General features: G+C 42.3%; 1 protein-coding gene across 9 annotated transcripts in view; it reads left to right on the forward strand.

Annotated features, from left to right (window-relative positions):
* LOC129815017 (forkhead box protein P1-B) overlaps positions 1-23166 on the forward strand; it is a 207103-nt gene that overhangs the window by 151144 nt on the left and 32793 nt on the right. For 5 of the 9 annotated variants that reach the window (XM_055868274.1, XM_055868271.1, XM_055868265.1 and 2 more), the window contains 3 exons: positions 17150-17287; positions 17531-17620; positions 21253-21403. In XM_055868274.1, the coding sequence (XP_055724249.1) occupies positions 17150-17287; positions 17531-17620; positions 21253-21403 (379 nt within the window). Of the gene's footprint in view, positions 1-8501; positions 8692-17149; positions 17288-17530; positions 17621-21252; positions 21404-23166 lie in introns of those variants that run through there. The other 4 variants (XM_055868273.1, XM_055868270.1, XM_055868272.1 and 1 more) reach the window with 4 other exon arrangements.

A 23166-nucleotide genomic window follows, 5' to 3' on the forward strand; every position in this document is an offset into this window, starting at 1 on the left:
GTAGTGAAAGAGGCTCTTTGTTGTGCAGATGTCTCAGGAATAGCTCCAGCGGATGAAATATGACTGTGCTGACCTTTCAGTTGTGTGCGTATTTGTCAGGATTCAAATAAGTTGAAAGGATCAAACTAAACAGTTTCCCGAGTCAGGCTGGGAATTGTGCTGCAGAGGTCAACAGTGGGGGCCACATGGAGGATTCCAGCGTACAGCCAGTTGTTGGTACGTAGTGAAGTACTAGACCATCTCCCGCAGACAAAGACAAAATTAAAATTCTAATTTATTAATGTATACAGAGATCTTGCCCAACCTGTCACTCAGCTATTGAAAAGAGAGCCTGGGCCTTTTTTCTCTTCTCCCTGCCCAGTACTTGTGAAGAGCACAGGCTGGCTGGTCATACTATCTAAATAAAATGCTAAATTGCCTCCTCTGTAGTGTTGTAGGCTATGTAACATTTTCCCTATGTTGAAACTGTCATAATGAAAAGCCACAAGTCCACAAGTGTTTATTTATCTCAGAGTAACAAACTCCACTAATTAAATACATAAATTCAATGGCTGTGTTCGTACATAATCAGAATGTGTGTGTGCATGAGTTTATAATATATTTGGTCTTTCTGCAGTGGAGCAGCCTCTTTATTCAGACACTTTAGCTAGAAGGACAAACCCACACATAGAGAAAGCACTAGAAGACCCCTTTAGTGCAACAACATTGGCATTCTCCACAGCATACTTGGGGATAATGATTTTTCTATTGAGTTGGAACAGGTCATCAAAAGACATAATACAACAATTATGAGCTATGTAGTAAGCTGCCACCCCAGAAAAGCACCTGATGTGTAGAGCTGTGTATAGCTGTCTGCGGTGAGGGGCCATTCATCTTGGCAGTCTCCCCATTAGACAGAGAGAGATGCATGACCTCTGTGACTCACTCCAATTCATTTTATTCAAGTCAAAAATAATGAAGCGCAGAATATCTGAAACATCAGAAAGAAATGACCTGCATGGAAGCGGGGAGAAAAATCAAGCAAGCAGGTGAATCCTTGATCAGCATGAAATGGCTCTTTGGTTTTATATCTCCAAGAAGGGGGGGGGGGGGTTTATCTCCAAACCCCCCAATGAAACTTGTAGACAAGATGCCGCATGTCCTGCTTGTATACAGTTACCCAGGGCCTTTAATCAGACTAAATCATACAAACAACTGTTAGCAGGCTGGAGAGCAGCGTAACATACTTGACTGGTCAAAAAGCGAGTAAATTACTGACAGAATGACACATGTAATTAAACGAGTCCATGCCACTTTACCTCGCGCTTCACACCTACAGTGGCGCAGGACGAGAGCAAGCAACTCCCACCTCGCTAATTAGCATTATCAGTGAAATGGTAGGGTTTGACTCATTAGTTCCATGTGCATTTAATTAGAGGCTGGCTGAAATTGGATTTAACTTATTACTTTTTCATGGATCACTTTCTTGTCATCACTTCAAATTGGATTGCAGCCCCAGGTAACTAATTATGCCAGCCGCAGGATCAGGAGTGGAGAAATAGGTCATTAGGAACAACACTGTCGGACCCTCGCTGGTAGTCCACTCACACCATGGAGCGAGAAGGGGGGAAAAAAGAGTCTCATTTGTGGCATTTCTTAGGAGCCTGCTCAGTTAACTACACCACGCTGCAAGGCATCCTGGGTAGACACCCAGCGCCTACAGTGGATTATGTGACATGAAGCTGGGCTGAAGATGTTATGTCAACATGGTTCCTGTGCCATCTGCGTAATGCCCAGATTAGACTTGTTCTGTTCCAGGTCTGAATGGTGGCCTTGATGGGCCTTCATTATTCATTATTCATGTCACTAGTACCATTAGGTACTGTTAGGTAGGCTGAAAGCCAACCATGGTTCTCTATATGAACCCTCAATGAAGAAAGTTCACTTTTATTAGCCAGTATTGGCAGCTCAGAAAAGACAATCCTGAGAATGTGTGTGTATTAGGACTGAAAACAGAACATGTTAATGGTTTGACAAATGCCCAGTCCACCTATTAGGCGTATTTTTATAATATTTTTGGTTGTAGACAGATTATTTGTAGCACAGGCAAATGCGTCACATAGGGCGGCAGACTACAAAAAAAAAATCCCTTGTTGAATCTTTGCGTGTTCTCTGAAAGCAACATGTAAAGATCAGTTCTTTCATATTTCTACTGAAGCTGAGTCCTTGAAGCTTGTGAGAAACGGAAAACAAGAAAAGAGAAACAGCTTTTTTAGCGTTTCCTGACTTCCTCTGTTCACTGAAATGATGCGCTGGCTTCCTTTTTATTTAAATGAAATGATCATGATTCGTCTGATAGGTCATCTTGTCAACATCCTCTGATCAATTTTGCATTGAACATTTCCGTGATGTCAAGGGAGCAGTGCTTTTTATTCTTCAGAAATTGGCAAAATATGTAAGGGAAAAAATCCAGGTGAATATCTTGGTCTCTCTCTCTCTCTCTCTCTCTCTCTCTCTCTCTCTCTCTCTCTCTCTCTCTCTCTCTCTCTCTCTCTCTCTCTCTCTCTCTCTCTCTCTCTCTCTCTCTCTCTCTGTATCTCTCTCTCTCTCTCTGTATCTCTCTCTCTCTCTCTGTATCTCTCTCTCTCTCTCTCTGTATCTCTCTCTCTCTCTCTCTTTTTCTCTCTGTATCTCTCTCTCTCTCTCTGTATCTCTCTCTATCTCTTTCAGTCTCTCCCAATCTCTGTTATACACCATTGTGCACAGTCTCACAGAGGGCATCTCCAGGTCAAAAGTTAATCTTTTCAGTTTTACATGAAGAAAGCCTTTTAAGTTCTGCCTCCCCTCCGCCGCTCATATCCTTCATTTATGGTCTTTGGGGCAGCGTGGTGTGACAGAATGCAGGGGCCAAATCTCAATCTTGACAGGCGATGAGAAGCCCCTGGCTTTCTCTACTTCTGTTTTTTGTAGTAGACCCATGGCATTGTCCTGACACATGCACACCACAGCGCTCCAAGCTGTAAGTCGTTAGCCTACCGGGCCGGGGCCTGCTGGCTGGACCTCAGCCAGGGGTCTGAGGCGATCAGAGGCGGTGTTCCGAGGCGCTCCCTCCCGCAGCCCAGCCGCCCTGTGGCCCAGAGCGCTATCCGTGGTGGCGGGCGAGGCGTCAATGAGCCCGGGCTCGGCTCACTTTGGCCCCCTGCCCAAACAGGAAGGCCAGCTGAGATAACGGGACAATGGAGGTGAGCGCATCCACTCTTTGATGAGTGCCCAAGGTGTGGACCCCAAATGAGCCAGGTTTCCCGTTTTAAACAGACACGTTCGGGTTCAGACGGCCAGTGTGGTTGGATTCTCCTTTCAACGGTCAGTAAACAGGGACTAGGCCTACTCCTTGTTTTGAACTGGGATTGAAATGGGAATGTTCTGACAGATACTGTGTTATTAGAGAAATCAATCTTTTTCAAGTTCAACAGCACAGTTAAAGATGTATTTTAGGTCCAGAATCAAATCACATATGTCTGTGGGTGTGTATGTAAGTGATGTCTCTGTCCTTTTGTGTTTGTAAAAGCTCTCAAGGTGATGTGGTAATGAATTCTTATTTGATATCTTTGTTGCTTTGAGGTGATTTAATTCGCCAGGAATGATCAACCCAACGCTGATCCCTGCATCCATGTGTAACCAGGGATCAGGATGTCTTTTTTACCGCTTGTTTTTCTTGTCATATTGTAAAAATGTATTATGTGTACTGTATATATTAGAAACAGGTTTGGATAATTCGGTCAGAATGAAGTCATCCCTTGTATTTCCAGGCAGTCTGTTCCAGCCTGTTAGTAAGCCTCAGCCATCCGATGACTGTCTGCCTGACTCCAGTCACAGGGCTTTAAGCCACTGCCATTTTCAGGAGCTTTTTATTCTGAGGCCTGATGTTTCCCTTCAAGCTCTTTCCCCGTCTCTCCCTCCCCCCAAATCTTGTATCTTTAAATCATTCTCCGCCACAGTATCTTGATGACAGCCATGTGTTGTTTGGAATGATTCACTCCCCCTTTAGGGGGATAATGGGTAGATGTATGGACTGTAAGGACAGAGCATTCATATCCATATAAAAAAACATCCACTCAAGTATCTCACGCATCTCTACATTTATCATAACCGTTATTTAACCAGGTTAGTCTCGTTGAGATAAAAATCCATTTTTCAAGAGAGACCTAGACCATGACAGCAGCATCAACACATCAGTATCAGACAGTCAGACACATGACATCAACCAGATGAAAATGACATCATCACAATAAGCAGTACATCAGTAACGAACACGTACGTGACACAAGTCAGAAAAACATCCGAGTGCAATAGGGTCAAGCGTCAGAGCTTCACAACTATACAACTCGTACATGATTTATTTTTTACTCCTCTAGGGACTTCAGGTCCTGGAGTTTTAAGTTGGCTTGGAAGGAAGTCCAAGACCAAAGGCGATAACTGATGAGCATTCTTAACTGACGCTTAACTGACCAGCGTGCTTCGCAGGATTAAAATCAGGCGTATTGTGTACACAGATACACAGTCGGTGTTATCTACTCACCCTGTTTTACTCATATGTTCTTTAGAGGGGGTGTACATTCCTGAAACAATGTATGAGAGATGTTCTGGATTGAGTGACACACCATAGATACTTATATTCCTTTTGGGCACTGAAGAGTACGTGTTTATAGTCCACGCCCTGGTAATTCATGTAGCTATGACTTGTTTCTGGATACCAAATACTTGGCACGGATGCACTCGAGTGCCCAAAATGTACTCAAACTAAGTATTTTTACCATGTTGACATAATACTGTTTGATAAAGATGACTATTTGACTGCTCATTCCATTTGGCATCATTCAACTATAGGATTTGTTTTTTCCTCAACAAAATGTCATAGTAAGGTGCTGTACTTCTTAATATAGTGTCTGATTCAAAATATCTCTATATGAATCAATCGTGAAAGAATACAGCACAAAATTTCCCCACCCCCCTAAATTCATGTTGCACATCGCTGCAGATGTTCTTGTTTTGACTAAGTGAAAACCACAGCAGACAGAACACAAAGAAACACAAACTTCGTCCTATGCTGGCTGGCATATCACCTCAGGAAATATTTATAAAATACAGACTCCAAATCTCCTGAGTTAACAATGTGTTCTTCAATGCCTGAGATTAAAAGTAAATATCCAAACCAATAACACAATAAATCCTTGTAACACTGTTTAACAGGCTTAGGTTACTGGTAACTTTCAAAGTTTACCAGTAAACTACTAGAAGTTTGGTAATTTAATTTTTTGGGGGGAATTTTATCACATTAAATCTAGTGGCCTTTTGGGGTCTCTGTAATTATCTTTGGCCCTCTGTGTAGCCTTATCACATGTAAAATATATACAATAATCAAATAAGATTTTTTGTTTAAAAAAAATATATATAGAATGACAAAGCTGTAAAACATCCTAAATATAAACCATCAACTTATGGAATACCATTGGTGTTTAATATGAGGGTTTCAGCATGAAATGTCCTTTATATTATGTCAATAATATGTCTTTGTTGTAAATGTTTTGGCGCCAAATCGTTATAAAAAATACAATATTTGGAGAGTTGCAGAGTTAATTGAAAATAATGCCATCGTTGATTTAGATGCTTTTTTCAAAATGGTCTATCCACTAAAAACTCGTGGACAATATGGACACAGATATAAAAAATGAATATTATATATGAATAAAAATGTTTTGTTTATCAAGTTCAGAATAACTTTTAATTAACATAATACCGAAAGTTCTGGTAACTTTGGTAAATTACCAGTAGTTTTGCAACCCTAAACAGGCGTGACTAAAGGAGTCCGCATTCCCATCCGAAACAGTTTGTTTTCGTCTTCGGCAAAGGTTTATTCGCTCGAGGTCAGTAGCTGAAGTCTACGCCCCTTCGTTGGGGATTGGTCAACAGTAAGGAATCTTCAATTAAGTTTTTATTGTCATTCAGAGAGACAAATTATTTTCATGCAAATGTTTTCACGTGAGAAATACTGCACAAAACATCGTAGTTAGATGTAAAATCTTATTGACACAAATGCGAAAATGAAAGACAGATTTCATTAGTTATTTTTATGTTGCAGTCTATTTTGAGTCTGCATCATCTCAAGATGGACAAACAATACTATTGCCACTTTTTTCTCTTGAAAAGCCTGCAACATGTATAATTTTTAGGTCTGGCATAGATCACATTTTACATTGGACGTAAAGTTACGACCCACTTATGACCAACTGGTGCAACCAGCCCCTGGATCTGTAAACAATTATTTACTTTTCTCAGACAAGAGGGAACCAAATAATGTTTGCTTTCTCATGATTAAAGTTAAGTTTACAAATTTTTTATCAGTATAAGGCAAAACTTTTTGTATACAGTTTATATTTTTATTTGAATTGTAAAATGAGTTAGATATATCTAGATACTGTATGTATTATACCAATATTGATATGGCTTAGAAATAATGTATTCTCCCACTTTGTTTATTAATAGGAGCTGTGTAACGTGAACTGTGTCATCGTCTTTAACCCCAGAACAAATCCCTAGTCAGAACACCAGACGTTAACTCATACTTTCACTGTAACTCAGGCAGGAAATTGAGTATTTTATTATGTCATCTCCTTACTGTGTCATACGCATAAAACTGAAAGCTCAAGGATATTGATGATCCTCTGTGTTGATAAAATGTGTTTGTAAAAATCTATATGTATCACATCGTTACATATGTGTAATTACTGTATACAGTGCAGGCTCAGGCAGAGGATGAGAAGAGTAGAGTGGGAGGGGGAGAAAGGGGAGGGTTGAACTGTATATCTGCTAAATTTATCATGAGGCCTTTGGGAGCATTGAAATGAGAACAGTGACCTATTACTGCTAAGAAGGTGTTTTATTGAGAATATGCCGACATGCAACTCCAGGGAGATACTGGGGAGAAGAGTGTGCCCAGAGCTGATACCACGTGTGTGTGTGTGTGTGTGTGTGTGTGTGTGTGTGTGTGTGTGTGTGTGTGTGTGTGTGTGTGTGTGTGTGTGTGTGTGTGTGTGTGTGTGTGTGTGTGTGTGTGTGTGTGTGTGTGAGAAAGAAAATAAAGAGCGTTTTTTCTTCTACTTAATTATTCACTAAGATATGTATTGGAATTGTCACTTTTGACACTTGAGGTTTCCCAGTCAATAATTTATATAGGTCACCCGTCTTAGCAAAGCTTGTTGTTAGTTATTAGCAGATGAAGGCAGTGGATTGTTAAGTACGGGCTGTGTTTGGTTTACCAGTGTATTTGTGGACTGGAATGTATTCCATGAGCATTCATCCTTAGACAAACTTTTAAAGACATTGATATGAGCAGTTTTGTTATGGCCATGTTTTTCTTTTTTTGTGTTTATTGACCTGGTCATTAGCTGAGTTACGTGTTAATCCTGATTTAAAGGATTATTTTCATGTCTGAAGTATTCCATAGTTATGGCTCATCTGAAACATGCTTGAATTGATTAAGTGTATTATCAGACAATACAGACATATTTATCACGGTTTAAATATCATTATTTCAAAACCAGGAAAAATACATGTAGACATGTTTTCAAATATCTATTATCTCTCGCCTGTGCAGTTCATACATATCCAGTAGGGGGCAGAGTCCTGTTCACCTGTTTTCTCTTTTATATACTAGGTGCACATGGGTGTTTAACCATGTGAGGATATTATGACAGCTAATTCCTCTTATCGTGATGAAGTAGTAGTGATACTACCAAAGGTAGTATCACTACTATCTGTTGTGTAGTGAAGTATTAGGACAAGTAGTTTTAGTAGTTTGTAGTGTCATCAAAGAGTACATCGAGTTTATTGCTTACGTTTACAATTTAGACACAAAGGGCAACATTTTTTTTAAAGATCCCCTGGAAAAAGAAAGTTGTGATAGGGTCACTGGAAAATCAGTTTCTTACTAAGTACACACAAACTTTAAAAAACGAAACAAAAATATTCAACAAACAACACATTTACAATAAAAAAGTATTTATTTTAGATATAAAAAATAAACAACAAAGCATCTCAATTGTTTGTTGGCTGTTTGTTGTTATCAGAATATAAAATGAGTTTGTCTCTTTGTCCTGGGGCTGTAAACAATTCCATTTACCAGAACAATAAAGCTTCTCATAGCAGGCTAGATTCTTTCTTTCAGCTGGATAGCTGTGTTTACTTATCTGTTGTTTAATTAAAGGGCCTCTTTTCTTCAGACGTCCATTGTTTCAATAGCGCGGCCGGAGTTTCAGCATGGGTCAAAGGGTTAACAGCCGTCAACTGTGGCTTTTTTTCTTTTTAAAGGGGCCCCACACAAAGGCATGGTTTCACCTGCAGCTCGGCCTTAGGCTCCCTATTGTGTAGGCCATTTGAATTGATTATGTTTAGGGGGCTGGTTGTGATTGGTGGAGAAGGGCGTGGTTGATTGGATAGTTTTTTATCTTGTCAGCCAGGGAGCAACCTTGTGCGTGCAATCTGTCTGTATCCCGAGGAAGGCTGGAGACGCCACAGCACAGCAGTGTCCGCCTGCCTCTTTGCCTGCCTTCCTGCCTCTCATTCTCTCTCTCTCCATCGTGCTCCTCTCCGCTCCACTCCACACTGCACGGCCCAGCTCTCTGTTTACCCTGCCAGCTAAATGGAGTTTGTCAGGTTTGTCAATATGATTGATTCTGCAATTTTGCCAGCTTTCTTGTGTAAAACTTGACAATTTAATTTGTCCAGGGAAAAGAAAAGAGGGCTTTTGTCTATCTGTTGTTGTTATATCATTGTAATTGGTTCATTTTATCATGCAGTTTGTTTAAGGGGAGAACAGATCTAGGTTTTAGTGTGTTCCGTAGGTAGGGACAGAGTACAGGCTTGCCCTGAAGGCTGTTACACTACAGGCATGTGTGATTTGTGGGAAGAAGCTGTGTTTTTAAAGATATGTGTTTAACTGCTATTAGTTGCTGATGCCATTCAGAGATCGAGATTTTCCTTTTGCTGAAATGTGCTTCAACAAATGAAACGTTTAAGTCTTTGGTTTATTTGTTTGTGTATTTAGTTACAGTTTACATGAAGTTAACACTTTACGTTAACTTTCACTTTAAATGAAGTTGTAAAGCCAATTTAGATACTGTAAACTGTAGTAAATATTCCAGTTGTGTTGGTTTTGTTTACAGTCCTGACGCTGTACTAACCTGATAATCAGGATCTGGTACTTCAGTATGTGTTGTTGAAATATGGAAAGTTCTAGGAAAAGCAGTGGGGCATGTTTCTATTTTAGACTTGAAGTTGTTTATCACATATTAGTATTTAGTATATTATACATCCCAGTGTGTAGTAGGTACATGTAGCCCTCAGCTTCGCTAGCGCTTGCTGTTGTTGTTTAGTGTAAAAGTGTGACATTAGATATTCTCAGTTTGTGTGTGTTTTTTGAGCTGTGTGTGTTTTTTGAGCTGTGTGTGTTTGTGAGCTGTGTGTGTGTGTGCCGCTCAGACTTGGCTCTCTCTCCGGGCTATCGACAGTGTTCCTGTCAAGTGAGAGAGGCAGTGAGGTGATGGGGGGGGGGGGGGGGGGATGATCCTCTCCTCACTCTGTCACTTGAAATTAAGGGAGAGGGAGGCATATCTCTACATTTGACGTCGTCACTACGTAACCATTTTAGCCCGACTCAATCATTCTAAATGTCAGCAGCGACAGTTTTCCTGAAAAGTTTTTTGTGTGCGTGTGCCCACGCGTGTGTGTTGTAAAGGGGGTGGGGAATAGAAATGAGTGGTGAAGTTGAACCTCTCTACACCAACTTCCTCCTATTTCCCTGGTGGTACATTTGAACCCCACGAAACACCCCTTAGGTATTAGACTGAAGACAGTTATTGACTTTGTGGTGCTGGTTTAACTTTTAATGATGTGAGAGCCTCCAGAGTCTTCCAAAATGACATTTTCAATTAATATATTAATGCATGCTTTGAAAAGACCCCCATTTTCCTCACTTTTAAGGCTAGTGTTTTCACCCTCTACCCCCTCTGCCATGTTTGTACTGAGCACCAGACTGTGTCTGAGGCGTTGGGAGGGAGTTTTCAGCAGCATCGTGTGTCATGGTGGTAGAGTGCAGAGTGGCTGAAGGTGTCTGGCAGAGAGGGGCCGGTGGAGGTACACATTAGATGTGAGGAAAGTGAAGTCTAAACAGCCAATGTGCACCGTAATGCTGTGCAGCTGCATTTTGGGAGAGCTGGAGTGCGAGCTGATTAGGTTGACAGTTTGTAATCAAAGTTGATTTATTGTTCATTAGTAGTGCATTAGCCCTTTCGGGCAGGGCCGTTATTTGTCCAGTGGCCTGTCAAGGCGAGAGGCTGCCAGCACCTGTCATTTCTAAACCATGACATACTGTAGGCAACCAGATATTACCCTGTACCCAGAGAGGGGGGCACGGGGCCAGCGAGAGCCCACAGCGCCCTGGGATATCCTTTACAGGACTGGCCACTGCTTTGCAGTGTGAAGTGAGTGAGGGGGAATAGTTTAGCGATGATATAGAAAACCACCAGCTGCTCTCTGCTGTTGCTGCTGACTCCTTGCTGGATTGAGGAACGTTTTGACTTGAAAAGAGCTTTTGTTCAGTTTCAAGGTGCATTACTACTCAGCGCGCTTGTTCAAAGCCTGCCTCTATTTCAGATAGGCGAATGAAGTCAAGATGTTATGTATTTCATGGGTAGAGATAGTCAGTTAACAGTATGATTATATGGTGTATAGACAGCGATGGGTGTCAAAAGAAGTATAACTAGCCTATATTTGCCAATTGTCCTGCACAACTAGAACGTATTATGTGATACTGTGTTGATTGCTGCTGGGCTCCTCAAAGAAAAAAAATAAATGCTTTATTTGTCAAAGTAGTTGTGGAATAATTCAGTAGGCAGTACCAAGATATAAGCAGAGGCATACGTGTTGGATCTCGATTTATCTCTCGAAGGCTTTCACACACACTGTAAGCCAGCTGCTGACTTCTCCCGTTTTATTATTATTAATTGGCCACATGGTTTTTCTGACTCACAAAAGACAACAACAACACAAGCCGGCGTAAAAAAGCAACACAATTTGTGGACCCTTGTCTGCCGCCATGGAAACAAGGATTAGGTTTGCGTTGCTGGTGTGCAGAGTATGGAAACAATCTGCATGAGGATGTCAGGCATTGTCTTTGGGTACATTTTCATTTGAAGGGGATTTTAAAGGCTGTGATCTTAATTAAATCTCAACTGACTCAAATAATGCATCTGAAGGCACGCAGTGTTGCGTAACGGTGCTGAGCTGGTAAACCATAAATCACGCACACAGAGGGACGCAGGAAGAGAACAGAAGAGGGGGTTCTGGTGTTGGGTGGGGACGCACGCGCCAGGTCTACGACAAGGTGAATGGTGCTATTGTAGGCAGTAGAGTTGTCATCGCATATTTTATTTTTGTAACTTGTCTCAAACTTGCCTGGTAAGTGCCTGAAAATCTACATATGGGGGTGTGGCTTGAAATGTCAGAACGTGTGAGATGTTATCAGTGAAAATGGAAACTGGAACCCTCATTTAAAAAATGAATAATTTGTGTTATAAACTTTGCTGGATTTCAGTGTTGAGAATTTTTTAAGAAGTCACTCACTTCAAAGCAAAACTTGCATAATTGTACACAGGTGTAGTGTCATAATTTGTGTTATATCACACACTTTTAGTGCACATAATTTTTGTGCAATACAGATGTATCTCTATCAGTGAATACAGTGGAACATAAATACACTGAAAGAAATCATCCTCTAATTAAGTAATATACTCTTACTACAGCCAACTACAGGAGATGGCCCCCAGTGATCATATTTAGCTGTGTGATGACTGTTTGAATAGCAGAGACGTTACGCATACTCTCTGTTCATCTCAATTCCTGAGACAGTGTATAGTGTGTGTGTCAGGGTGGGGACCATGCCCTCTGCTCTGTGCTCAGCAGTGGGCACCTGCAGTGGAGGCCTCCCTGAGTGTGGGAAAGAGCCGACACCACGCAGCTCAGCTGTTATAGTTAGGGTGAGAGGCTCGCTCACTTCTCTGTGTAGTTTGTTTGTTTTACGGAACGCTGGCCCAGCTTTGCTGAAAATGTGTTTGTTTGTGGTTTAAAAGTGAATTAAAATGCAATCTTGAGTTTTGTTTTTACAGTTGCTGCGTATCGTTTCGATCCCCTCGCAGAATAGAAATAGCAAATGGGGAGAATATGTGACTGTGATTATCCTGTTTATTTGAACTGTAAACATTTTTTAAAGCAGCTTGAATTTGGATGACAGAGAAGAATTAGTTAGGGCTTAACTGAACCAGGATGGGTAGCTCTGTTACCTTGGGTTCATCATCATGCATGTTGTAATCTGGGACTTCATACATTGGTTATTGTTTAATAATAAACAATTATATTTATATATATTTATATATATATATATATATATATATATATATATATATATATATATATATATATATATATATATATATATATAAACAAAAATACAATGTAGGAAACAGATATTCTTTCATTGACCCTTTTTTCCCAGCAGAGAAAATGTGCTTGACATATTCTCCATACCGCTACCCACCTTCAATATTTCAATAAACCTAAACGAGTCATGAAAAAATGTGTCATTCCGATCTTGTCGAGGACTAATTATGTTCATGCATCACTTCAATGCAATGAAATCCTCATTTCGGAGACATTTTCACGCTGGAGATTATATGCTATTCAAGACAGAGCGCCGTTACTTTTCCAATGTCTCAGGCCAAGGTAAACCAACAGCATCAAACAGGCTGGCTTCTATGATTTCTCAAGGGCTTGTTATTTTCTACTTCTACATTCTATTTGATGTCCTTACAAAACAAGATGACACCAGGGAGCAAGATATAAAAGTTAGATTTTTTTTTTCTCCTTTTCATCTAACCTGTTCCTTCATGGCCAGTTTAATATCAGCCATGGTCTCATTGAAGTTTGCCTCTTTTTCCTCTTTCTATTCTCCTTAATTGCCCCTGTATCACCAGGAGGGGGAGGGAGGCTAGCCTTATGCCTGGATCTGCTTCTCTCTCTCGCTCTCTCTCTTTCTCTCTCTCTCTCTCTCTCTCTCTCTCTCTCTCTCTCTCTCTCTCTCTCTTTCACCACACTTTGACCTTTGCCTTCTGGGGATAACGCTGGTTGGAGAGGGTCTTCATTAAGTGTGAATCAGTGAATTTCCGACATCGTCAGATGTGTGGACAATATTTCCTCATTAGAATATCATTTCCGTGCTTGTTCTCGATGGTGGCGCACAAAGAGAAGTTGGCTTAGTGTCTTTTGAAGGAGGCAGTCCTAACCAGAGCATAGGCTCCCATCACTGTGTGCTGTGCCTTCCCTTCACTCTGAACACGCTCTTGTCTGTTCTCCAGGCAGCACGGCATCAGACGCTGCCTGCTACACTGACCTTAGACAACTACAACTGCGTAGTTTCAGAAACAGTTTTGTAAATAGATTATATTTTAGAAATGTGGCTAACCTGTTGTAAGTTACTGTCATGATAATAATGACAGAGACGTAAGGGAGCGGTATTACTGCTGTGTTTGCATTGGGACAGTGGCATATGTGACAATTTAAACTGTCACAGTTTGCATCTTTGAAAGCAGGAAATAAAACAAAAAATAATTTAGTATTTTTTATTAATATCATTGTAGTTACATATTGTATAAAGTGATGCTCCAGAACTTTTGTATAATTTCAGCCATTCAATGGAAAGGTGGTGCTCCTGATTGGTCCCCGTGTACTCTGCCTTTCAATTGTGTTCTGTGTCATCTATTTCCTATGATATGTTACGTCCTGACAATAAATCACATGTTTTTTGGAGGGACAATTCATGTGGAATGTTATGAATCCAATTTGTACAATATGTTACAAATTTGTTGTGCTAAAGATTCCGGACTGCATGTTTAACTATATGTGTGAGTTCACATGCTATAAGGACTTTAATTGCCTTTGTGTGCATGTTTGACTTTTTGTGTGTGTGTGTGTGTGTGTGTGTGTGTGTGTGTGTGTGTGTGTGTGTGTGTGTGTGTGTGTGTGTGTGTGTGTGTGTGTGTGTGTGTGTGTGTGTGTGTGTGTGTGTGTGTGTGTGTCTGTGTCTGTGTCTGTGTCTGTGTGTGTTGGCCAGCAGGCCTGCACTGGTGTATTGCCTACAGTCACTCTGCAGCTGTGTGAGAATGTTCCAGGCTTGAATGTTTATGTACGCGAAGCACCTGGAGAGCGCCACACCTTACTGAAATCCATAAACATCATCTATTTCTGGCATGCCCAGAATGTCCTCTTTTTCACACCCGCATATTGGTGTTCAAGTAGCTGCTCAAAGAAACTCTCTTATAAACTCTCCTATCCTCTTTGAATTAACCAGACCGACAGAGAATTGTCCCTCAGACTCTCTTTATATGTACATATATTTCTTTGAATCATCTGGAGTCCTGATGTTAACCAGAGATAAGGGAGTGTGCCATATGGAGAGTGTTCTAAATGGAGACTGGCGTCCCGTGTTTGCGTTAAATAGGCATGATACACCAGCCAGGGCCATATTTTTCACTTAAAGTGGTCCCTCCCGCCCTTCCCCTCAACAGCCGCCTGTCTTAGGCAGATTTTCACTCATTCAACACAGGATTAAATGGTAGTAGTTACAATGATCAATAGGTTAAGAACCGTACAATCCCTCTCGCTGCTAATGACCTCAGTAGTAATGGGTAATAAAATGTTAGCTGTAATAGCCTCTTGCCGGGGCTCTGCCTGCCGTCTCTGGGTGTCTAGCAGTAGTTACAGTGAACCAGACCCCGCGATCATGACAGGGGGAGGTGTGAAGCTTCCTGAACCAGAGGATGTGCTGCTCAAGGTGTAAAAAAAAAAGAAGAAAAAAAAGAAATTAATTGAATGAAATTCCAATGCAATTTGTAATGGAATTGTCAGTTAAGTGTGAAAGTGTTTAAAATATTGTGTTAATTCTATTTCTCTACACTGGATCTCTATGTTAGACTATAAAACATGTACTATTGAAGATGCATAATAAAAACGGTTAAATACATGTGAAAATAACCCTGGCTACGTTTACTGCCTGTAAAGTAGAGCATGTCAAATCTAAAGTAGATGGTTTCCCTCATGTAATTTAATATAAAACATCAAAGAAGAGTCATTATTATTTATCCTTGGTGTGTGAGGTAATTGTCAGTGGTGCCGAGGCTTTTTTTTTTAACGGCAGGTCTATATCTATCGCATCACGTAGAGGGCTTATACTGTAGCGAGACACGCTGCCTGGTTGACCTTCAAAATAGTTCATCAAAATTAGTGATGCTGAGAAAAAAGGACATCAGTGTATAATGACTGTGAAATTAGGAACGGGAGCCTTGGCTATGCAAATGACAGGACAAGCCATATGAAAAAGTCAAGCTGAACTGCATATTAAGACGTAATACGGGAGGAATTAATATTGCATTTTCATCCTCTCACCGCTTCGCATTGAAAATGAGAGATGTTAAGTGCGTTGGGTCTTGGGTGGAGCAAAACCTCCTCGAGTTTCCCCTACAGGAGGACAAAACGACTCTAATCGCGTAACGCAGCGCGGAGCACCTCCTCGATGAAGTTTACAGAGAGCGTCAGCGTCAGCGCCACAGCGTCCTGTTTAACACTATTGCCCTTTCCAGCGCCGGGGGAGTACAAGCTGCTCATTATGACCCGTTTTGGTTTTGTTTTATGTTCCAATGTGGAAAAGGAATAAGGTGATATGCATGCAGCAGGTGTCAGAGAACACCCCACCTGCTAGATAGATTCTAAACAGCTACATTACATTCAGAGACGCATGAAAAATTCAAAGGGCCGTCATTAGCAATGAGGACGCGGTACAATTTGGGTAACCTTGGCAAAGACAGACTGTCACCCCTAATGTCCGCTCTATCAGCCGGGCGACATTAGCCTCAGAGACGCAGAGCACAGTTTTACCACACAGTCACGCACACACACACACACCGCGCGGCATGTTAACAGTTGCAAATGTGAGACGCTATCAAATATATCTCGGTAGCTGTTTGTCACTAAAATGTCAGCGAAAGGGGCTTTTAATGGTATCGCACATCATAGCAATGAGTGGCAGCATCCAGACACTCTGGGAAGTCACAATGCCGCCGGAGCAATTAAGGCAGCCTGACAACTGTGGGGCTCACTCATTGTCATAACAAATCACTTGTTTTGAACACTCACCTACTTACACCTTTTTTTTGGAGTTAGTTAAGGGCCTGTGTCAGTGAGCCCTCCTCGAGGCATGGTGCCAGCGTTTTATTTGTACGTTAAATAAATTCCTAATGACAATATTCTAATGAAATGCTCTCATGTGTACAACGATATGTATTGTAGCCTACAGTGGGTGGCCTATCTTTGCATGTTCTGCTGTTTGCAGATCACCTCAAATGATCAGCTTGAGAAAGCATCAAAACAGAAGCAATCGAACGTTGGACAGCCTTGTGTGCTGGGTGTGTGTTTCTGGAGAGGGCTGTTGTGCTCAAGGTCGGAGCCTGTAGTAGATTCTCCACAGGCTTACTGCAGGCCTGGCTGTCTCGTGTCATTACAGCTCAGGGGGTGTAGCGCCTCTAGATGTGATGACACTCCTGGTGATTTATCCAGTACAGACCAGAGGGGTTGAGAGGCTGGGCTATCCTTAGCTGTCTCTTTTGAGTAGCTGTTGCAGTGTGTCTAGCCCCTGACAATTAGTCTGGTTGACCTGCTGTAGTCTTTACCATCTCCGCTTGTTGTCCTATTGTCCCTAGTTACCATAGCCACAAAGTCAAAATTGCTATATCATAAAAATTTGAACATTTAATTTATGTCTATGCTTAGGCATAAGGTTAGCAGTATTTAAGAATAGAAATTGTAGCAATAGTTTAGACATAATTTTGACTTGTGGCTGTGTTAACTAGTGACAAGCTTGTCCTCCAGTTCCCTTTCTTTGCTGTGGTCATCTAATCCTATAAAGCATGTGTCCTGGCCATGTCTGTCTTTTGCTGTACCACTGTCTCTTTCATAGACCAGGTTAGTGACTGATCTGTCCTTAATGTCTCCTCTGTGTCTCTTATAGGTTCCAGTCTCAGTGGCTATGATGACACCCCAGGTAATTACTCCCCAGCGGATGCAGCAGATCCTCCAGCAGCAGGTGCTGAGCCCTCAGCAGCTCCAGGTGCTCCTGCAACAGCAGCAGGCCCTCATGTTACAACAGGTGAACACATAGGACACACACACACAGTACATAGAACACATCAACATCCCCAAACCAACTACCATATAAAAGGGAAAGATCGACAGGGCGCTAGCATTCCCTCTGAACATGAGACTGTATCAAATAGAGAACAGCCAGAGTGTTGAAAGTATCCCACGGCCCACTGCTGAGTTTAGCAGTGGGCCTGATGGATTGATTGGTTGGTGAGCTCTCACTCAGACGTAGCTCCCATGTCTTTTTCAGCAGCAACTCCAAGAGTTCTACAAGAAGCAGCAGGAACAGCTCCACCTCCAGCTCCTCCAGCAGCAGCATGTGGGCACGCAGAGTAAAGAGGTAGGCTCACTACGCTGACATCATCACCATCAGCACCACCGCACGCTGCCGCCTTACTCAACTCACATGGCGCCCCGGCAGTAAGAGCCTCAGAAAAGTGCAGAGCATGGAAGGCATTTGTTCTCTCCCTCTCGCCATCTGTTCAGAGGCTGTGATTTTTAAGAAGAAGAAGAAATACAGCAAAATAATCACTCATGCTTCTGATTAGCATGTCAGGCTCTCTGGGTCAATACCAGTAATAACTTTATAAACTAAGAATAGTGATGATTCCTCTCCTCCCAGGGACTGGGCCTCATACTGCTGCTCAGGCAGTGAAAGTAATGTTTGTGCAGTTTTTTCTTTTCTTCTTTTCTCTCGAGTAAACAAGTGTCCTACAACAAAGTGTGCCCTTCATATGAGCCCCCTTGTAGCCAATATCAAAAGGAAGTGGAAAAGAAAGGGCCTATAAATCGGAAAAGCTTCCTTGGTAATTAGCATGGAAACAGCGATTGGAGAGAATGCAGGTAATTGTGAGAGATCAGTGCAGGGAACCGCTCCCAGCCTTGTTGCCCGCGCTCTCTTTTTTTCCCCCTGGTTCATCAGCGGTGGCTCAATGCGTGTTAATGACTCGCGGATACAGGCATCACTCTGGACAAAGGAATGATTATTGTGCGGTCAAAAGAAATTCAAAGACAATCAAGGAATTTTCTCTCTTTTCCCGTCTGAGAGCCACGTTCGGGGAGGGTAAGGAAAAAGGATCTAAATTAAGCCAAATGTTAAAAACACACGCACGCTCGCGCACAAACGTGAATGAACAAACACACACGCTCACACACACACACACACACACTGTCTGAGCTACCGACTTCAAAGTCCCAGCTCTCTAATTAATGAACTGCAGGCTTCAGTTTGGACAAGTTGTGGTGTGATGCTCCCATAAATCAACGTGACAGCAGAGCTCCTCGGCCTCAGATAGGGCCTGTCACCAAGTCGCATCTGATGTACACATGACTCGAACAGGGGGGGTGGAGAGGGAGGGGGTGCTAGTCAGAAGGAGGTGCAATTGATCAGCTGAACGGAGTCTAAAAAAAACAAAAAACTTTTGAAGCGTGTTATGTATGATCACAGGAAATGGATGCAGCCTCGAGAGGCTCTCCTTCTGCTCTCCGATGTGTTGCCCCCCCCTCTCCAATCGCATTTCTAGCTGCTGCAGCCATCAAAACGCAGAATAAGAATTGCGCCGCGACTCCCCCGTGGCTAGCAGACAATAACCCCCTGTTGTTGCTTTGTGCCTCTTTTATTTTAAAGACATCAAAATTTAGTTTTTCAAAGATCTTTAACTTTATATTTGAAGCTTGACAATAAAGGGCTGCCACTGCCACTCTGTATCAATTGTCAGGGCCTGTATTTTTCTCTCCCTCGTGCCACTTCTTGTTAACCTCTTATTTGGTCTATTGAGCCGGGGGTTTTAATGTGTCTGCACGCCGGGAGAGCACAGGAGCTGCTGTCAGCTGATGAGACCACAAGAAAGAAATCTGATGGGGCGCGAGTTAAATTCATTTAATTTCTCCCATTTTTAAAAGCCACCCTATATTTATTTAGGGCACTGATGAAAGACATTGTTCCCTGTGAACTCCCGCCCCCGTAGTACCGTTAGCATCTTTGTCTTATGCTGTCAGACAGACGGGAGCTACAGTACAGAGAAGAGTCCTATTGAAGACACGAGAAACTTCCTACACTGTAGTGAAAAAGGAGCACCATAACAAAAAAAAGGGGGAGATGGGAAGAATCACACGCCAGCTGAATCACTAATTAATTACACTGAAACCCCAGTGAGCTCTTCATCAAATATGCTCCGTATAGTTTCGAACATAAACCATAGAAATAGGTGTTCATGAATACACCCTCTCACCTAGCTCCATGCGTATGTGCTAGTCCATGAATATGACACGACATGATCCTGATCAGACTAACGTAATGAAGAAGGCCTCTCCACGTCAGACCAGTGTAGTGTACTGGGTGTGTTCAGGCCTTTATTTTTACTGAGCTGTGGAGCAGAGGCTGGGCATGGGGAGACGAGGGGAGGGGAAAGGAAGCCCGGCAGACCCTCGACGGGCAGACCGGGGGGTGGGGGGGGTTTATCAGGCTATTTCAGCGGTTTCTGAGTCGCAGGCCGGTGACCTGACAGCAGCGTTGCACCGCTCAATTGTGAGACATAAACAAAGTGGTGTATCCTGTGTTTGGTAACAGGGTGTGGTACACAGCTTGGCAGCCCGGGTTGCTTTTAATGCCCCCCACCCCCCTTGACAATTGGCCTTGTATACTCATATACAGCCTAATATCCTGCCCTCTCCCAGGCTTATTTTGTTTTGCTGTCCTTATCTGTCCGAGAAAAAATAACAAGGTGAGCTTTGTCTTGATTGATCGTTATCTCCAGTTGTTGTTTAAGGAATAATAATCCATATTTTGATGGTGAAGCTGAGCCTGGGGTTAATGGTAGGGTTAAATGTCCAGTCTCTCCCCTCCTCTGTTATCTAAACATCTCCCCATTTGTTTTGATTCAAGGAAGATTAGGGATATTAGATCATTTCCTTCTATTTATTGTTCCACACCACACTATACCACATCTCTCTCTCTCTCTCTCTCTCTCTCTCTCTCTCTCTCTCTCTCTCTCTCCTCTCTCTCTCTCTCTCTCTCTCTCTCTCTCTCTCTCTCTCTCTCTCTCTCTCTCTCTCTCTCTCTTTCTCTCTCTCACACTCTCTCTCTCTCTCTCTCTCTCTCTCTCTCTCTCTCTCTCTCTCTCTCTTTACTCCCTCCCTTTACACATTTCACTTTCTAGACCGAGGAAAAAGAGTCTCTGGCTTTCCCAGAATGTTATATGTAGTCATAGTCCTGTAAGATGAACAAGATGTTCTTCACTCGCTCTGTGATTCAAATCAACTTGCTGCACTGGGGGGGAAGAAGCCCCTCCTCAAGCTCAGTGCCGCGCCTGAGAGAGTTGTGAGACTAGCTGGTGTGGCTATTAAACACTTTGATTTAGTCACACGTTGTTTGCTGAATTATGAATGGGTGTAATTAAAATCCTGTGGCTCTTATTATGAATGATTAACTATGTTGTTTCATTGTTTGTCATTTGCCTCCTGACTCCTCGTTAATTAAAAGAGAGAGGGATGCATACTGTACCTGTCTTAAGTGTGCACAGACAAACCTACATAGTGTGTTGAATGTGTGAGTGTGTATGTGGTGTGGTTCGATTGGGAGTGTGTGTGTGTGTGTTTGAGAGAAGGTGTGTGTTTTCGTCTGAGCAAACATACTGTATCCTGTTTGAGGGAACATAACGTGTGCAAAAGCATACAACTGTTCAGACATACAGGATGCCCTATATGATCAGCATGTGTTTGTCCACTGGATCATATGCCGACCCTATATTTGAACACACACTAGAATTTGCATGCTTCTGTGTTCAATCAATATGTACAGTCCAAAACAGTATGAAAATTATGTACTTTTTGTTTGCTCTGGGGCATGCATGTCCTGTTTGTGTGTTTGCTCATGGTGTGTCTCTCTCTGTGTGTGTGTGTGTGTGTTTGTGTGTTTGCTCATGGTGTATCTCTGTGTGCGTGTGCGTGCGTGTGTGTGTGTGTGTTCCTCAGCAGCAGCAGCAGGCCCAGCGATTGGCCTTCCAGCAGCAGCTCATGCAGGTCCAACAGCTCCAGCAGCAGCACCTGCTCAACCTCCAGAGACAAGGCCTGCTCACCATCCAGCCTGGACAGACCACCTTGCCCCTGCACTCGCTCACTCAGGGTCAGTGGTCTACTCTACTGTACTGTACAGCACACCACACAGGGGATTACACCTGCCCCTCCGCAGTCCCCCCCACAAACATAAAAAAATGCTAAAATACCCTACTCTACCCCAATGAAATATCATACTACATCTGCCTTGACTACAGTATCAAATCAAACTTTATTTGTCACATGTGCCGAATCCAACAAGTTTAGACCTTACCGTGAAATGCTTACTTACAAGCCCTTAACCAACAGTGCAGTTCAAGAAGTAAAAAAAAAGATTTACTATTAAATATTAACTAAAGTAAAAAATAAAAGAATAATAATTGAAAGTAACACAATAACAAGGTTATATACAGGGGGTACCTGTACCGAGTCAGTGTGCGGGGTTAGAGGTTAGCTGAGGTAGTTTGTACATGTAGGTAGGGGTGAAGTGACTATGCATAGATAACAAACAGCGAGTAGCAGCAGTGCACAAACAAATGGAGGGAGGGGGGGCAATGTAATAGTCCGGTGGCCATTTGATTAATTTCTCAGCAGTCTTATGTCTTAGGGGTAGAAGCTGATTAACTATGTTGAAAACAACAACTTTCGTTAGAAGTTTTTCCCACCTACCCCCCTTGTGTTGCTCCCGTGTGACTATCATGGTGTATAGGTTCCCCCTCTCCTTCAGCCTGTCTCTTGACTCTCCTTTCATACCTTTCTCTTAGAATGGCATCATCATACTGGGTGTTGACCTAGTGGAACCATTGAACCACTAAACTGCCACTGAACCTCTTCTTGTGAAATCTCCCATAAGGGTATGGTGGTGTGAGTCAATACTTGTTGTTAAGCCAGGAAGTTTATTTCTTAATTTGTTTATTAATATTTTCTTAAGGAGCAGCCCTATGACAAAGGCTCATTCATAGCGTTTTGGAACATGACATAGACTATTCATTCTACACTAAGACAAACAGTTTTGAAATAACAAGATAAGGCCATAAAATGGGAAGGGTGGGGGAGCTTAGGTAATAAGCAAACCAAAACAGGGTTTGTTCAGTCATGTTATTGTTTGGACTGTATGGAATCACTCATCCACTGGCAGATGACTGCCATAGGCACAGGCGGGGACCACCAATGTGCTCTTAGTGTACGTTTATGAATGACCTCGTGTCGGATATCTGGCAAACACACGCCCTGTGAGTAAAGTATTGCCCTAACGATATGGCAGCTTGCTGTTCTTTATGGAATTGCGCAACAGTTACTGGACATCCTGTTGACTCTTTGCTTATGCATAGAGTCATCAAATACCTCTAAGGCCATCTCAAACAGGATACAGTAACCATACACTCTTTGTTTGTTCAGCCTATTTTGTCAGAGGACAGTTTAAGATACAAATACGGTATCGTTTCTCTTTGTTATTATTTATACAAACTGAAATGAGGAATTGAATCTTACCGCACAGTTGGTTCGTTTCAGTATTTTAACTGAGTGGAACTTGGTTAGGCTGCCCTTGGAAACCATTGGTGGTTAACTCTATGGAAGACAGCTGTTAAAACACTTAACATCAGGCTGAGTTTCCCTTCCTATTCTACATAAGTTCTGCTTGAATGTTTGAAGTTTCTGTTTTTCACGTCAATGAACTCTTTCGTGCATCAGTAGCCAAGACCTACGGAGCTGAGATCTAATCTACAATATTCAGCAAGTAGTTAGCATCACTGCAACACTAATGATGCTGCTGCTGCTCTGTTTGGACCAAGGTGATAATGCGTTTGGACTGAGGCGATGAGTTAGGATTAC

This window comes from Salvelinus fontinalis, chromosome 18 (assembly GCF_029448725.1).
Source record: "Salvelinus fontinalis isolate EN_2023a chromosome 18, ASM2944872v1, whole genome shotgun sequence".
Lineage (NCBI taxonomy): Eukaryota > Metazoa > Chordata > Actinopteri > Salmoniformes > Salmonidae > Salvelinus > Salvelinus fontinalis.